The sequence below is a fragment of the Leptidea sinapis genome, chromosome 24 (genome assembly GCF_905404315.1).
Source record: "Leptidea sinapis chromosome 24, ilLepSina1.1, whole genome shotgun sequence".
NCBI classification, from domain to species: domain Eukaryota; kingdom Metazoa; phylum Arthropoda; class Insecta; order Lepidoptera; family Pieridae; genus Leptidea; species Leptidea sinapis.
Window position 1 is genome coordinate 5,431,186 of NC_066288.1, and position 18,877 is coordinate 5,450,062.

At 39.0% G+C, this 18,877-nt stretch overlaps 1 protein-coding gene across 1 annotated transcript in view; it reads left to right on the forward strand.

Annotated features, from left to right (window-relative positions):
• Positions 1-18,877, forward strand: part of LOC126971577 (uncharacterized) — a 41,966-nt gene that overhangs the window by 19,955 nt on the left and 3,134 nt on the right. The window contains exons 6-14 of the mRNA XM_050817888.1: positions 1,172-1,346; positions 3,687-3,894; positions 5,158-5,304; positions 11,006-11,181; positions 12,011-12,108; positions 12,268-12,408; positions 12,549-12,644; positions 14,779-14,950; positions 15,566-15,689. Coding sequence (XP_050673845.1) covers positions 1,172-1,346; positions 3,687-3,894; positions 5,158-5,304; positions 11,006-11,181; positions 12,011-12,108; positions 12,268-12,408; positions 12,549-12,644; positions 14,779-14,950; positions 15,566-15,689 — 1,337 coding nt within the window. The remainder of the gene's footprint in view (positions 1-1,171; positions 1,347-3,686; positions 3,895-5,157; positions 5,305-11,005; positions 11,182-12,010; positions 12,109-12,267; positions 12,409-12,548; positions 12,645-14,778; positions 14,951-15,565; positions 15,690-18,877) is intronic.

Below are 18,877 nucleotides of genomic sequence, written 5' to 3' on the forward strand. Positions count from 1 at the left end.
GGTACCACAATGGCGCCTATTTCTGCCGTGAAGCAGTAATGTGTACACATTACTGTGTTCTGGTCTGAAGGGCGCCGTAGCTTGTAAAATTACTGGGCAAATGAGACTTAACATCTTATATCTCAAGGTGACGAGCGCAATCGTAGCGCCGCTCAGAATTTTTGGGGTTTTCAAGAATCCTGAGCGCCTTGCATTGTACTGGGTGGGGCGTATCAATTAACATCGAGCGTCCTGCTCGTATCGACCCTAATTTTCATTAAAAAAAAAACTGGTACTGTAGGATATTCATTACCTCGAAATTCTGATGATTGAAAACGGAATGAGTTTATCTTGAATAAAAATAAAAAATTTGTCCTTTATTCTATTTACAACGATGTTTTTATTGGTGCTTAAGAACAACCTTCATTTGTAAATGCATGCAAGCATATAGGTAGCTATGTGCATCAGTGGTCTAATATGACATGGATATAAGTTTGACATTATAAGTAATAAATAATGAGATAATCACGGACTAGTAAAACAAGAAGGACTCCGCGCCGTGATATTAGCAGGTGAGCTTTAAGCTAGTGTGTGTGTAGTTATGAGGGATACCAGTATCACAATTTTTTCTCCCTTAATTAGTCATATATGGCCACAATTACTTTTGATGTTCCGTAGTATTGTTTTTGCACGTTATCACAACGCACGACGGCATTTTTAAAATATTTTATTGAGACGCAAACTGATCTGTCACAGACGATGACAATTCTCATAATGGGCCGCCTTTGGGCCTGTAGAAGTGTAAGTGTGTGCGTGGGGCTATGTATTTACACGTTAATCGGATTGTTTTGGTGCTACACTGTTATGTAAGGTGACACGGAGTCCTTATTTTTTTACCAGCCCGTGCAGATAATAATAATAATAATTATGGTAAATTATATTATTGTTATTAATTATTATTATGCTGTTTTTGGAACGGCACGCATCGTGACGAAGTTCCTCAATCTATCGCCCTAATCCACCGACCGGCGGAATTGTCGTGAACCAACGCCGGCAGGACTCTTATTTTTTATATTTATATTTGTAATATTGTTTTTTTTTATAAATTTGTTATATATAAATGTAGAAATTAAGATAAAATTATAATAAAGTGTATAATAATAATCTAATAATCAAGTAAACCTATTTTTAGTGTAAATCTGCTTGTGAAAGTGAAGAGAGATTCGTTTGTCGCGGGTTTACCTGGACGAGAGCACACGCGGGTAGTCTGTGTGATCTTCACAGCGAGGACCTCATCACGACTGGCTCCTGGCTGCTACGGAGAGTGTCTGGTGCAACGTACTACAGAAGAGTCATATGCCTTAACAGTAAGTGATCGTAGATCGGAATTAACACCAAGAAACAAGGAAACTGACGTAGAATAATAATTGTAATTGGTAGTACAACAACATTAAGGCAAAAATGCATTTATTTTGATTTTAAAGGCAAAATTGATTCCTTTAGAATTCTTTTTGATGTCACTTCTAATATACTAGATACTACTACCACTTCGGAAACAAATGACGCTCTGAGAGAGAAAAAGTGGCGCAACAAACTTTCCCAGCATTCTTTTTTAGCGCTCTTTTTAGTGAAATATACAATATTGTACTATCATTGCTATTCCTATAAAATAATCATAATCTAGTCCCAACCTGTCGGATCACTTAGATATTCAGCTGTGGAGTAGTAGGATTTTAAGTTTATTTATAGACAATGCCTGAACAGTGGCTGGGACTTTATTATAAAAGTAAGTACATACATTTACCCTTAAAGCTATTATGTATCTCATACTCTGTACAACCAATTACCTACTGCTATTGTCCATGACATCAACAACTAATAATATATTGTTTGGTTAATGCATAGTTGAATTTTATGAATTAATCTAACAATCGTTAGTTACATCATCAAAGGTGCGGCCCATAAACTTGCTTAAGAAGAAATCAACGACTACAGCGATTTTGTAAGGCAATATCGCCCATATACCTAATCTAAGTTATTTCGCTAACCGCGCCAAGTAATATAATATAATATTTTGTATGTATTTTAAAGTAATAAAAACTTGAGTACTACGCTACCTCTGTCAATGTGGGCCTTTCATATTAAGGCTGGAGACAACGCCAAATTTATTCCTCTTCCTTACCTCTTCCCTACAAGATCGCCATTGTTTTAATTCATAATTAGAAGCATTTTTAATTTATAACAAACAATACTATTTTCTTTACAAAACTAACAAAACGATGTCACGTGAATTAGTATTTTTATCTAGACTGAATGATTAGCATGGCTCCAACTGTAACAGTTTGTGGTCTTTTGGTGATTTATTTTCGCACAGTCTATAAAAAATAGAAATGTAATGAAAAAATTAATTTGCTTCTCATATTGTGTAGATATATTATCATTTTTTGTAAAAATATAAGCTTTATATTATAAACCGTCGAGAAATGGTTTCAACTGTGCGCTATTTTGGCAAATTCTTGGGATAGCAGCCTTAAAGTAGGTATACCACCGGCCGATTTTTTAGTTCGCCCTGACGTTGGTGCGAATAGTTCTCGTGGGCGGCACATTCGCCATGTGGAATTTACCTGCGACAGTTTACTTCAGAGCGATCAAGAATTTTGGCGACGAGTATTCATACACCTGTTCGTCGACATTCAGTTGACGGAGCCATTTACTATAAAAAAAATTCATACGCCTTTCTTTCTTGTTTGACTTGATAACAATTATCGACACCTTTAAATTCACTTAAATCTTTCGGGACTATATTATTGAACGGTATCTTGGACATCCGACAGGAAGAAAAATACCGTAGATCAGAAAATATGAAGCACTAATTATTGGTTGTAACTTTTTATTAACATTGGACTGTTAATATTATATGTTTCAATAACGTTTACCGTTCTCAAGGTAAGTACGAGTAGTTTTACTGTGCCTTTATGACAGTTTTATCTCATGACGTTATTAAGCGGAAAATACTTAGAGGAGATAAACAAGTGCAATACATAACTGAACAATAATTGGACGTAATTCCAAAAAAGCGTTCCAAACCATAATCATTTCGAAATTGAGATAAGAACACAAAACTGGTCACGTGATTCATAATGGTGGACTGACAAAAACTGGCAGCCCTACTGTCACTCATTAAATGACATTATGACTTAGCCCAACCGACATGTATGAAATACACTAATAATTATTAATACTTATTTATTAAACTTTAAACACGAATTTCTTAAAATGTGATGTTTGTGGCTTGGAACGATTTTTTAATTTTGAGAACCCATTGATGATTCTCTGAACCCTTCATTTCTAATCTAGGGACTAAATGTGAGTGGTTTTATATAAAAGTAAGAAGAAATCCAATGGATAAGGCGTCTTAAACGGTCTGCTGAATAAGAACATAAAATTTGACATCCAATTTATACGTTATATGAATATGCTTTGTTTGATTTTCCTTTTATTTTATGCTAAGGTTTCTTTCTGTCAAAATACCCCTTTGATCCCTTGTATTGGAGTAAAAACACAAAATGACAACGCCTAAATTTTATTATGAATAATATCTTAACATAATATTATGAAGACATATATTTAAATCAGTGATGTAATTTTATCGTTTAGTTTTTAATTCTGCATAGTGTTTTGGTTTTGCAACGATTCTTTTTTATTAGTCAGTGTGGAATGCGACGAAACCGACTTGGGTGTCACGTATTACCCTCGAGGAGTGTTCAGAGGGCGCATGTATGTCCCCGGCCACGGAGAGAAGTGCAGCGCTAGAGGGTTCGCCGGAGCTGTCAAACTGACATTACCCATGCACGGAGACTGTGATGTCAACTTCGCCTACGCTATAACTAAGGGACCTAATGGAGCTGTCAATAGGTATGATTGTATGCAGATTTTGCAAAATAATACCTACTTGTTGAGTTTTAGTTGGCAAGTGGTTAAAACACTAACTATTGATATAATATAATTAACTATTCTAACTATACAAACTTAATGAATACAAAATGCTGTACTATACTTGGCTGTACCTTCGTCCAAAGAGGATGTAAATACTACGTAATAAGAAGTGGGATTGTAAACATTGAAATTTAGTTTAGTATGAAACGTGCAGTCATTTGACATAAGTTTGAAATAGTAGTAATTTCAGTATCTCGATTGGCCACAAAGTATACTCCGGTTAAATTTGAAAGCGAACAGTTGCTTAGAAAATAGTGGATCTCCTTTGTTTACAAGATTATAGCCGTCATCTGTCAATGACTGCACGTTTCATACAATCGGGTGAAGCGCTTTTTCTTAGAGAGTTTCGCTAGGCTGCGTTCGTCCATTTGTCTGTCAGCACTCAGCAGGATGTAGGTATCTCATAAAACGCAATAGGTAGGCAGCTGTCATTTTGACAGATTTGTCATAAATACTTATTACATAAGTATCCATCCCTACTCTGTGGAAATACTGAGACGCGTTCATGACCTACGCTCGGAGTGCAACCCAACATTCGTTTGATGCAACTTGTTCATTCCGGATGTTTGCATCGTTTTCTCCAATAAAATTGAAAGTTGGAAACACTTTGACGTTTATATAACAATTGAAATTTCATTGGGACTCATTCAACCAAAGATACAAACTGGTAGCGATAAATTTCACATTTCTTGAAAGTTTTTACAAATTTCCAAAGTATTGGATCGGTAGGGATAGATCTTGTGAACATACAAGTAGTGTTACTATCCTATAATACCTTGAATCCCTGTATCTTCTTTTTTTATACTAATTATATTTAAACGTTTCAATCGGAAACGCCTGCTTAAAATAATACTACTTATTAGTTAGTAGGTACCTACTATACAATTTTATAAAATAAAACATGTTTTATCTGCGTGACGGACATTTTTATTTTGACAATAGCTTTTATTATAATTTATTGTTTTAGCGGCGATGTACACTCCACCAAAGTTTTAGCTGTCTATTTATTATGGCTTATTACATACAGCTGACTAACTGACAGAAAGGCGGACAGCCGTCTCGAGTTTGCCATTGTTATAACAGGAACTGATTCCATCAAGTCACCTTGTCCTCCAAAAATGGAGTATCTTCGTCATCGAGCTATTAAAAGTGCATCGCAATATTTGAATATTAATGTTACAGAACAATGGCGTACGTGATGCTGATGATTCAGAATAACCCCATAATCCAGACGGCTGGCGACCGCTGGGTCCGTGTGGGGTGCTCGCCCGGCCGCGACTCCAGGGGATATACCAGAGTTGACGCCACTGTTGCCGTGCACGATGCCAGGTGAGGATTTCTGAGGCTCTTTTAATCAAGATATGATTCACATGCTGCGTCCAAACAGTAAAGCAAAGTTACAAATCCTTGCATCAATAGCCAGGGTCAAAAACTAATTTTATGACAGTATGGAGTAAATTGAAAAATGAAACGTGACTTGCGGCTAGCGCACGCCCCTTCATACACATTACGCACACAGAACACCGACTATTCATGCACACAGTAATTGTGCTTCGGGTGCAGCGCGATAGCATTAGTTTCTTCACAAACCTAATTTTCAAATCTCGCTTGACCGGTTATCTTTATCTTATCAAATATACGAGAGCAGACAGAGGCGAAGTTGGCTAATGCGATGTTGAGTTTGTTAACATATTTTTATTAAATATATTTTCAATGAAAATTTTTTTTAAACCTTTTGTTTTGTTAGATTTTTGTAATGTTTTCTTATGAAATATATTTTTTTAATATTTTTTAACAATATTATTGAATTATTTTAATAATTTGCTTCAACTCTTTGTCAAAGTTGTAGGTCGAACTTTATTTTATACTTAATGTCTTCTGATGAGAGTGATGTATGCACCAGTAACTGGCATTCATACCAGATTATGTAAAGGACCATGATTATTGTAATGTTTCGTATGTAATGCTGTTCGTGTCTCAGTAAATAAATAAATGAATAAATTATTATCGTGTTCAAAATGGGTTCAGGTTTCAGGAGCATAAAAAGCAGGGCTAACGATTTTCTAACGTAAATAGGTAACGAAGCCAGCCAGAATAATCTGAGTATCGCATCACAAAACGTTCGAAGATGGAGCGTACCAGTAGTGGCAGCAGTACTGCACTGCCCTTAATTCATCTGTAAACTGTACAAATTACGTTCGAGTTGAATGCAGAGTTCAGGAATGCGATAGGGCTGTGGCCTAATTATAAATGATGACGATAATCATGAGTGTGCCGATAAATTTAAACAATGCTTTAAGTTTACCATTGTACACTATGTTAAAATGATGAAAAAATTAATTCCTCATTTTAACCTAATAAATAAATCTCAAATTTTTGTTTTGCCTTTCTTCAACACACATGTCTAAAACATTTTTTGCCATTTCTCGCGTTTGATGATGAATAAAAACTCGTGTTTTGGTACGGAACCTAATGGAGTCGGATCAGTTATTATTAAAATCAATAAAATAACTGTGGATCGCAAATTTACTAACGCGATAACACGGTAAGCACACGATAACTGATAAGGACGGCACATCACTACACTGCAGGCGAGGCGTGCGGACAGCGGGGGGAGAAGCAACTGCTCTTTACCTCAGGCCCCGACCACATTCAACTCGTTCGATATTTGAGGGCCTACTCTTAAAATCGATATTCGATAAATCGTGGCATTAGTCGTGTCGAATCCTACTCTTAGTTACATCGTAATCAATGTCGAAACGATGATTGAACGAACGAAACATTATTCGATATTATCGGTCCTAACCCTACTCTTAGTTGAAAATGTCAGAGACGAATATTCGAATTTCACAAATAATCAAACGTCACTTTTACGATAATCTCAACGACACCTCCTAGGCTGTCGATGCTATTATCGTTTCAAGTTGTATAGATATATTTGCATATTGAAATAATTATATGTGATTTACTATTCAACAGGATTTTTTTACTACCAAGTCATTTTGTTGATCGTTTATGCGTAGAAATAATGCAAACGGCCGCCTGAGAAATAGGAAGTCGACGAGAAGGACTGAGTTACTTTTTTTACATTTTACTATCCGCAAGTTTTGTATTATTTATTCAATTTTAAATGGTCATATTATATTCATTACACATATTTTTTAACATTTACATTATGTGTTAATGATACCAAATTGGTGGTGCAGTCTGGCATGGTCCTTAGCGCCTAACCTTTTTGACTATAGGGGCTTACGAGCGAGCAGTGACACACGCGCTCTTTGTTGTCACCTACTTCACAGTTTCGACCGATATGTTAAAAATTAAGAAACATAAATACAGCAATGCATATTAACAGTCATTGCGATCGAAATTTATATTTTAAGCTTCCTACAGACGCTGAAAAAATCTAATTTAAAGTGATAATTATTATACTTAAAAAATTACCACTTATAGCTAACTATTTATTTCCTACATACTAAGTTGGTTTGACTATGTCGTGGTCATCCAACGCATGCATTAGGTGCTATCTGCAGCTAATGTAGTGTAGGTTTTTTTTTTTTTTTTTTTTATTTATTAGGAAAAGCAAACAACTACAACTTACAAAGTAGATACATAAAGAAATAACAATTAAGTCTAATAAAATTGTAGTCAGATACGCTATCCACATCTTACTATGAAAAACTTAGAGGTATTCAATGTTAGGTACAAAAATAAATGTTTATACAATACTAATTGAAACTAAAGAGAAATACACAATGTTCTTAATATTATGGCTAGTTGGAGTAAATTAAATTTATAGAAATCAAACAATTAATAAACACAAAAAGGAAAACAAAAGAAATAATTATCTACACAAATCTACACTAAATTATGACTATATATACAATGATATTAACCTAAAGTACTTATGATGATCAGTAGGTATTTAAAAGAATGTATGTAAATAAATCAAATATTATCCAGTTTTTTTTTTTTTAATTTGGCACTTGAACTGGCTCTCGGATAAATGGAAAATGTCAACACTAATGAATTCTTTGTTGTAATTGTCAACTAATTGATGCAGAGGTGATCTTATTCCTGCATTAGTACGAAATTTACCTGTTGCAAAAAGTTTACGATTACACAGTCCTCGGATATGGGCTGTTCTAGGAATAACATAATTTAATTTGTTGGTCAATTCTGTACAATCAAATTTGCTATGTATAATGCCGTGCAGAAACATACATTGAAGAAGTTTGCGCCTTGATTGAAGGGATAGTAGTTTATACTTATCTATCAAATCTGCGTACGACATATTGTAATTGTCATAGCATCTGTAACTCATGGATCTTAAGAATTTACGTTGGACATTTTCTATCATTTCGTAATACTTTTTATAAAAAGGGTGCCAAATAGGAACGGCATATTCCAATTGGGAACGTACAAGGGATTTATATAAATGTAAAAAAGTATAGGGCTTCTTAAAGTCAATGGATGTTCTCATGATAAATCCATACATTTTGAAAGCAGTGTTAACAGTTTTGTCAATATGAAGATTTAAGTGTAATTTATTATCCAAGATAACTCCTAGGTCCCTAACAGATAAAACTTTACTCAACGTAACATTAGAAAGAGAATAATTATAATTAATAATGCATTTTTTTTTTTGAAAAGTTGATAGAATTACATTTATGTAGGCTTAATGTTAATTTATTCTTTCTGCAATAATCAGATAATCTATTTAGGTCCTGTTGGATTAACTCACAATCGTTGAGGTTTGTAATTGACTTGAATATTTTTAGATCATCAGCATATAGTAAAAATTTACAATTATCAAAACACTGCTTTATGTCATTAATATAAATAATAAACAGGAGAGGTCCAAGTATGGAGCCCTGAGGTACGCCAGAAGTGACATCTATACTTTCAGACCTAAATCCATTAATAACTACTTTTTGAGTTCTTTTTGTAATATAAGAAGAAAACCAGCGTAACAAATTACCACGTATACCATTAAAAGCAATTTTACCTAACAAAATTTCATGGTCCACCTTGTCAAATGCCTTCATAAAATCAGTATAAATCACATCTGTTTGAACGTTATTGTCCATATTATTAAATAGAAGAGAAGTGAAATTAATTAGGTTGGTAATAGTAGATCGCTTTTTAACAAAACCATGTTGCTCCTCTAAAATTGTACTATGGACAACAGGATAAAGTTCATTATGAACAAGTCGTTCAAAAACCTTTGCTACTTCGCATAAAATAGAAACGGGACGATAGTTTTCCACTAAATGTTTAGAGCCGCTCTTATGAACTGGTACAATGTTTGCACGTTTCCATACTTCAGGGAAAACACCATATAGAATACATTTATTAAAAATCAGGTGTAAAGGTTTGCAAATGGCATTAGCCGTTCTAACAAGGAAAAATGCAGGCAGCCCATCAGGGCCAGTACCTTTTGATGAATCCAGGGTTTTTAATGCTACTCGAACCTTATTTTCGGTGAGGTGTACATAGTCTAAAGTTATATCATTCGCCGTTGATTCTGGCGGGGGCGACCATGTATTGAGTGAAAGAGAGGAAGGTTCATACACAGAGTGGAAAAAATCAGAGAACATTCGACAAATTCTGTAAGGTTCAATCGATTGAAGATTTTTGTAACGCATGTACGAAGGAATACTACATTTTGTTTTTTTATTTGATATAAATGACCAAAAATGTTTAATATTTTTTGTTATACTATCTTCAACTGACGATAAATATTTTGTGAAACATTTGTTACATTCTAATTTAAACCTAGATCTGAATAAAGAAAATTGTTCATAATCAGAAGCGTTTTTATACTTCTTCCACCTAACCCAAGCTTTTTTCTTGTTTTTAGCAATGTGAATTAACGATGATGAAAACCAAATAGGGTATCTAGTAGATTTTTGCTTTGTTAGAGGAGTGTATAATTTAATTATACCAAAAATTGAGTTATAAAAAATATCAACAGCTTCGTCTACATCGCTTGTACTGAGTATCGTAGGCCAGTCAAGATTGTCCAGGTCCTTGTTTATAAAGTCAAAATTGGCTTTATAAAAATTATACTTTAATAGTGGGCACCGCGGCATATGATAAGAAACAACCTTAAAAGCGATTGAAACACAAAATGGGGGGTGATGGTTATCTATGGGTAAAAGTGGAATAGTAGGTACAGTGATATCAACCTCTTTGTTAGATATTAATAAGTCTAATATTTTTCCTGTTCCGTTTCTAATACAATTATACTGCACTGCCCCAAGATATGACAAAAAGTTACTTAAGTGAGTACTTAGTGGGGATGTGCCCTTACAATCAAAGCCTTTAAGACTATCGATCTTGGACACCCATTCTATATTTGGCATGTTGTAGTCCCCAAAAAGCGAGAAACTTTCTATAGTTGTTTCTTCTAGAGTACTTATTAATAAATCGAAGTACGCAATATACGACTCTATTGACGTTTTCGGTGGTATGTAGACTGCGGTGATAATATGTCGGTTTGAACCGTTTGACTTGGGAAGAGAAATAGTTACATGTTCCATTCCTTGTAAAGAACTATTATGATAAATTAAATCTATAGGCATTGGTCGTAGACCCTTTAAGACAGCTATTAACACGCCTCCCCCATCCTTTTTATTCGTAGCACTTCGGTTGCGATCACAACGGTAAACATTGTAGCGCTACTAGGTTTGACTACGAAAGAATATTGATTTTAAATTACGATTACATACCTATTTATATTATAGAAAAAACTGAGCTGTTCTTATAAGGTAACCTTATACTTGGTAGGTACAGTTTTAAGGTAAAGAAGTCAACCCTAATGTCGTCAGAGGAGCTAAGAGTCACGCAATAGAAATAGGGGCAACTTCTAAGTGAATAAAAATGTAGGTTAGTAGCGCTGTTCGATTTGAATTACACCTTATTGTATGACCGCAAGAGTCTCTCTTTCTTTAATTGATTTTGCGATGAAACTTCCGAACTTCCGTACTATTAAGTATTCTTTGCCTTAACTCATTTTATCATACAGTCGGCCAAGTCTTGCAAGCGAGTCGGATGGCATTGGAGAGCCTGGTGCCAGTGCGGTGTACAGTGCGACCTCAGTGCCAATAACCATGTACGTGCTCAGAACAGGAGGTGACGGAGACATAGAACCCAGAGCTGTAGCGCTGGGCGAACCACTTGAGCTGCGCATTGAGACCACAGGTTTACAGTTTTTTTATAACAGCTACCATTGCAAGCCAAACATTCAGACTGCGATCTATAAAGCATACTTAGACTCTGCTCACATTTTCCTCACGTCAAACTTAGCTTTGTGTAAGCTTAGAATAATCTTTGATTTCTTTTTTAAAATACTCAATTGACAGCTGTATTTATACTGAGCTTAAGCTAATACAGCCCAATGCAAAAGACAAGTTCGTTTTATCGCACTCAGCTAAGTTTTACGTAAGTAAACTCTGAGCAAAGTCTTTGTACACTTTATAGATCTCAGGTGAACTGCTGGTGTGTTTGCCACTTCGAATATGAAAGTATGTATGTGTGTACTAAAGTAACTAGACACCTAAGAACTTATACTTCTTTGACATAGAAAAATTATTAGCATTTCACCATCGCACGACACGCCACAAATTAGGTCATTATCCCAACCATTTGGATGTGTGACGTTCCTCCACAGTGCGGTTTTCAAGCAACTTTCTTCCACGTGCGACAAAGCAGTGGAAAGAGCTTCTTTGTGCGGTGTTTCCAGAACGATACGACATGGGTACCTTCAAAAAAAGCGCGTACACTTTTCTACAGGGCCGGCTCGCTCTTGTGGTTCCTCTGGTGTTGCAAGGGAATGTGGGCGGTGGTGATCACCTACGCCGTACCCAGACCCGTGTGCTCGTTTGTCCTCTTTTCCATAAAGAAAAATCTACATATTTTTATGAATAAAATAACTCCAGACGTGTCGCAACGCAAATTTCACCCCACCGCGAAAATGTGGCCACATTACTAAAAGATTTTTTTTTATTAAAAACTAATAAATTGTTTTTAGAATCTACTGAGATAGAAGCTTATCACTTGGTAGCGTCATCGAGGCTTGGCGACAGTTCTGTGCTGTTACTGGACAACCAGGGCTGCCCCACGGGACAAGTAAATATAGTTTGAATATTTTTCATATCCGACTAATTCATCTCTTCTATTTCCGCTGCGCATCAGCTTGATTGTAAATCTATTCTAATCATTAGAGATCCAATCCAAGCTTGATGCCAATCCTTCAATACGGGGGCATCAAAAATATATTTTGTGCAGGTTGACTTTCCGCAACTGAGTCGTTCAATGGTTGGCAACACTCAGCGACTTTCAGGGCGGTTCAAAGCGTTCCGGTTTCCAAACTCGCACGTCGTGAGGTTCGCTATCATGGTGCGCTTCTGTGGACAAGCCTGTGCTCAGGTAATTAAAAGTCATTTTAAACGATAACAGCTATTTTACCAAATTGTCACATTTCAGTTTGACTAAAATTAGATAATTGTCAGTTAAGAAAGATTACAATTCGTCCTCGAACTTACCAAGAACACACTTTTGACCGGCAGGTAAATTGTGGAGAAAAACAGGCAAGGAATAATCGACAAGCAAACAACACCTACGATTGGGTTGACGCCGAGAGTACAGCAGCTGTCACTCAAGAGGTACCTATCAGTGAATTAAATTGTATTTTTTTTTAGGTACATAATTTATGTTTACTGCACTTAAATCGAATGATAATATTTTTTATATGAGACGGGCAAACGGGTAAGAGGCTCACACAATAGGGAGGGGTAAGGCAATCGCTCATGGACATGCGCAATACTAGGGTCAAGAGATGCGTTGTCAGCGAAAGGTGGGATTATGCTCTATTCTTGAAGGTCCCTGAGTCGTATTATGCTTTCTTCCTTTACTTATATCCTCTGGATAAATTAATAACGATGAATCTGTAGGATCCTCAGAATGTTCAAGGAGTACGTGACGAGTTCCTTCTAATCCAAGATATTTTTGGCACTTTGCTCAAATAGTCTCATGAGAGCAGCGAGCGTAAACACTGATCTTCAGATGCTTCTTGACAAAACTGCACAAATAGGACTAGATTAAAATATAGTTACTCAAGATAAAATGCAAAACTATTTCTACTTTTTCATGACTGACACGATTAATTAATTTTAACCAAAGACTGGGAGGGGTGGGGGAGTGGGTGCTGGCATGGGGCCTCCGGCAGCCATGCCAGCGCTCATGTAGCGTTTTATTAACGTGATTACCCGTTTTAGGTTTGAATTTTTGTTATTTTCTTGAAAACGATGCATTACCTTGTAAAAAAAAAGTGCATCTGAGCCTTTCAGTATTTCCGGGCCAACGGTGCACTCGCACCCTTCTTGTATCAGGCCTAAACCCGAATCGCGACTCATCGGAAAACATTGTTCTTGGGTCCATGTTCTACGTTCTCTAAACCATTCATTTCGACGAGCGCGATTCCCGTGACGTATTGGTGGGCACCTAATTGGGCGTCGAGCTCGTTGGCCGTACTCATACCAGTCGATTTCGCACAGTTTGGGGACTTACATCAACACATATATACTCCTTGTACGGCCTGAATGCTGTTCAGCGGGTTCCCTTGTATTATTGTAGCGCTGCCAAAGGCGACAAATATGCGAGATACCTGAGATTGATTACTTCCCGCTTGCAACATTCCTACAGCTCTTTGCATTTCATTTGCCGTCAAACGCACAAAAAACGCACTTAAATTCAAACAAATTCCCTTTCATTTAATGTTATGAAAAAAACGAAACATAATCGTTTTTTTTTACAACCAGCCAGAAGCCTTAAAAATTAATTAATATAAATGGTAAATTTGTAATATCATGCATGTTGCTTAGACTTTTTTGATGTGAGTAGTTTAAGGTTGAACCGTCATGTTTTTATCATCATCATCAGCCGGAAGATGTCCACTGTTGACAAAGATTTCCACCATGATCGGTCCTGCGCTGCCCTCATCCAACGTATTCCGGCGATCTTGACCATATCGTCGGTCCATCGGCTTTTCAACACTGCGTCTTCCGGTAAGTGGTTGCCATTCGAGGACTTCACTGTCCCAACGGCCATCTGTCCGTCGAACTATGTGCCCTACGAACTGCCACTTCAGTTTCTCAATGCTATTTCATCATGTTTTATTTGCATAATAAATATTAATTTCTGCGTCCCGATCCCCAAAATACACAACTATGTCCCAAACTAGAAATAAGCATTAACTAGATATACAATGCAGTATGTTCCTTGAATTGCTACTGACACTAAGATTATTCTGAACCAGTTACAAGAGTTTTCTCGCTGTCGAGATCATAGGAAGTTGTTCGTGCGCGATGCTTTCGTTGTACCGTTTCTTTTTAATTCGCCTTGACACTCGTGACATTATAGAATTTATACACTACGTCCAGTCGCGCATGACATCTAGAGCTGCACGTTGCCATTGCAACAAAGAGAATTTAAGCACTACGTTCAGTCGCGCATGACATCGAGAGCTGCACGTTGCCATTGCAACAAAGAGACTTTAAACACTACGTTCAGTCGCGCTTGACATCTAGAGCTACACGTTGTGATTGCAACAAAGAGAATTTAAACACTACGTTCAGTCGCGCATGACATATAGAACTGCACGTTGCCATTGCAACAAAGAGAATTTAAACACTACGTACAGTCGCGCATGGCATATAGAGATGCACGTATTTGTTAGTTATTGTTGCCAATTTTGTATTAGTTCAAATTTTATCTGGATGATATTTATTTGTCAATCAGAAAGCATGGGATCCATATGTAGTGGCTCAAGGGGGACCAATGCTGTGTTCCGAGGGTGCTGCAAATTACGTGGGAGGCGGGAAGATACCGCTGGAACTTGAGCTGCTAGTTGGTGCCCGGGATATCCTGTCTGCGGACACCCTTGTGCGTGCTGATCATAGATCATCATTACGTAAGTGTACACCAGATTTCCCGTTTGGTCATATAAAATTCAGTTTACCTATATGTTTGCATCATCATCATCCGGAAGACGTCCACTGCTGGACAAAGGCCTCCCCCAAAGATTTCTACTACGATCGGTCCTGCGCTGCCCTCATCCAACGTATTCCGGCGATCTTGACCAGATCGTCAGTCCATCTTGTAAGGGGGCCTGCCAACACTACGTCTTCCTGTACGTGATCGCCATTCGAGGACTTTACTGCCCCAACGGCCATCTGTCTGTTGAACTATGTGCACTGCTATGTCCCCAATACCTATATTATGTAGAAGAGAACTCTTGTCACTTCTAAGGTTTTATTACGCGTCCCTAAACCGTTTAAAGATAAAATTGTGTCTATAAATCACTCTGCAGTCTCAGTTACAGTACGTGAGTGCTATTTGGAATAGTTTTTACTTTTATTGAGTCGATATGCTACCAGATTATCTACATGTTTTCGTATTAATCTACTGCTGTCTATAACAAAACGTTTTTGTGCTAATCTATAATATAGGTAAGTCAGTCAAAAGCTTAAACAAAAAAATCTAATTTAAAAATTATTTTTGAATGAATGTTTTGTCTGTTATACAGCGGAAGACGCTCACTTCGACGGCGCATTGGTCTGTGTGCACGAGTTGCTACTGGTAGCAATGGCACTGGCTTGGCTTGCTGTTCAACTGTTGCTGCTAATTGGTTGCTGCATCCTAGTAAAAAGGTTAAAAATACTTATAAATACCTGTGTTCTACATATTAAAATATTATATGATTATACAAGTAAGCTAAGTTACTCACGAGATTCATACGGACTTTTTCAACACACTTAAATTAATAAAATATTATTGCAGAAATCCTTGAATTTTTAAAACAATTGGTGAATGTACAATTTTCAAAACGATATTGGATTGTTTTTTATGGCAATTGGAGCATTTAGTATTTCTGGCGGGGTTCAATCTATTTATTGTTCATCTTCTGTACTAAAACTTGAAAAATTAAACGCCGTCCACCACCACCTTGAGACGGCGCAGCCGGCCTTGTGTTTCCTTACCTCAGTAAGGAAACACAAGGCAACACGTCTCTCTCTCATATCTCGACCTAGCGATACGTCATATTTAACGTACCCCGGGTACAAAATTGAGCACAATTTTTTGCCTCATGCCGGGGTATGTGTGTACGTTAGGGAGGATATCTGCTGTCGCCGTCTCGGCAATTTTGAGGGTAGGGACCTGTCCACTCTCTGGCTCCGCGTAGATTTAGAGGACCGCGTCCGCATCTATGCGTGTGTCTACAGGTCCCATAGTGGTAACGCAGAAACCGATCATCTCATGGGCTGCGTTCAAGCGGCAATTGACGACGTACTTGCACAGATCCCCTCCGCTGAAATCGTAGTCTTGGGTGATTTCAACGGGCACAATGCCGAATGGCTTAGATCATATACCACAGACTACGCAGGGCGATCTGTGCATAATTTTGCATTGGCGTATGGTCTGTCCCAATTGGTTGAGTCGTCAACGCGGCTCCCGGATGTGGATAGCCACATGCTTAGTGGATCTTCTGCTGACTACACATCCCGATGGTTACCAGGTCTTTGTCGACGCCCCTCTCGGAACGTCCGACCATTGCCTGGTCAGGAGTGTAGTGCCTATCCGACGCCAACGTCGCAGACCACCAGCAACCCGCCGCGTTTGGCACTACAAGTCAGCAGATTGGGATAGGATGCGTTCCTTTTTTGCATCCTACCCTTGGGGCAGGGTTTGTTTCCCTTCGGATGATCCTAGTGCCTGCGCCGTTGCAGTAGCCGATGTGATACTACAGGGTATTGATATTTTTATACCAAACTCTGTAGTACCCATCGGTGGCAGATCACAGCCCTGGTTCGATGCGTCAGTTAAAGCAGCATCTGACTGCAAAAAACAGGCGTATCGAACTTGGGTTGCGGCGCTGGGCACAAAGGATCCGAACTGCACAGTTCTTAAGAGGAAATACAACCGTGCCTCCAGAAGCGGCAAATCGCCCGTGCAAAGTCAAAACACGTCGTCAAAATCGGCGAGCAGCTTTCCAGTTACCCGACCGGAACACGCAAGTTCTGGTCGTTGTCGAATGCTGCTCTTGGTAACTTCAGCCAGCCGTCCATGCCGCCGTTGCACATAAGGAATGACACCCTGGCCCATACGGCAAAAGAGAAAGCCGATCTCTTGTGCACTCTTTTCGCCACCAACTCGACTCTTGACGACAACGGAAAAACACCGCCGACCATCCCGCGGTGTCAGAGCTCTATGCCTGAAGTACAGGTCAGACAGAAAACTGTTAGGCGAGCTCTGTTTTCGTTGGACGTCAGGAAGTCGAGCGGGCCGGATGGCATTTCTCCAATCGTGCTTAGAACGTGTGCTCCTGAGTTGACGCCGGTGCTAACGCGTTTATTCCGGCACTCTTATTCTAAAGGCGTAGTCCCTGACTCAATCCAAAAAAAAGGAGACAGTTCGGATCCGGCAAACTACAGGCCTATTGCTATTACCTCCCTGCTCTCCAAAATCATGGAGCGCAGCGGAGAGCATAATTAACCGTCAACTCTTGGTATACCCAGAGGGTCACCAGTTGATCAACGACCGACAATACGGCTTACGGTTTCGCCATGGTCGGTCGGCAGGTGATCTTCTGGTATACCTGACACAAAGATGGGCTGCGACTATTGAAAGCAAGGGGGAAGGCCTGGCAGTTAGCCTGGATATAGCGAAGGCCTTTGATCGTGTATGGCACAAGGCGCTCCTCTCCAAACTTCCATCATTTGGGCTTCCCGAGAGCTTGTGCAAGTGGACCTCCAGCTTCCTCACTGGGCGTAGCATACAGGTCGTTGTCGACGGATATTGATCGAACCCGAAGCCCGTGAATTCTGGAGTGCCCCAAGGCTGTGTGCTGTCTCCCACGCTGTTTCTTCTGCATATCAATGATATGTTGGACACCTCGAACATTCATTGCTATGCAGACGACAGCACTGGTGATGCCATATACACGGGCCATGCAGGTCTCTCTCGGGAAATCGTCGACCAGTGCCGGGAGAAACTTGTGTCTTCTATCGAGTCCTCTCTTGAGAAGGTCGCGGAATGGGGAAAATTGAACCTTGTCCAATTTAACCCCCAGAAGACTCAAGTTTGCGCGTTTACCACTAAAAAACCCCATTTGTCGTATCACCGCTCTTCGACAACACTTCCCTCAAAGCCTCGCCTAGTATCGGAATACTGGGTCTCGAAATCTCGAGCGATTGCCAATTTCGTGGTCATCTGGAAGGCAAAGCCAAATTGACTTCAAAAAAACTGGGCGTCATTAATAGAGCACGGCAATACTTCAAGCCGGCCCACATACTAGCACTCTACAAAGCGCAGGTCCGGCCACACATGGAGTATTGCTGTCATCTCTGGTCTGGCGCACCCCAGTATCAGCTCGATCCATTTGACCGCGTGCAACACAGAGCAGCTCTAATTGTCTGGGACCTGCTGCTGCTTGCTCTGTGAACGGCTGGATCACTTGGCGTTGCGTAGAGACGTCGCTTCATTGTGTGTCTTCTACCGCATTTATCACGGGGAGTGTTCTGAAGAGCTGTTTAACCTGATTCCTGCCGCCGAATTCCACCTTCGCACGACACGCCACAAGTTAGGATATCATCCTCACCATCTGGATGTGTGGCGGTCCTCCACAGTGCGGTTTTCAAGGAGCTTTCTTCCACGTACTACAAAGCTGTGGAATGAGCTTCCTTGTGCGGTGTTTCCGGGACGATACCACATGGGTACCTTCAAAAAAAGCGCGTACACCTTCCTTAAAGGCCGGCAACGCTCCCGGTATTCCTCTGGTGTTGCAAGAGATTGTGGGCGGCGGTGATCACTTAACAACAGGTGACCCGTACGCTCGTTT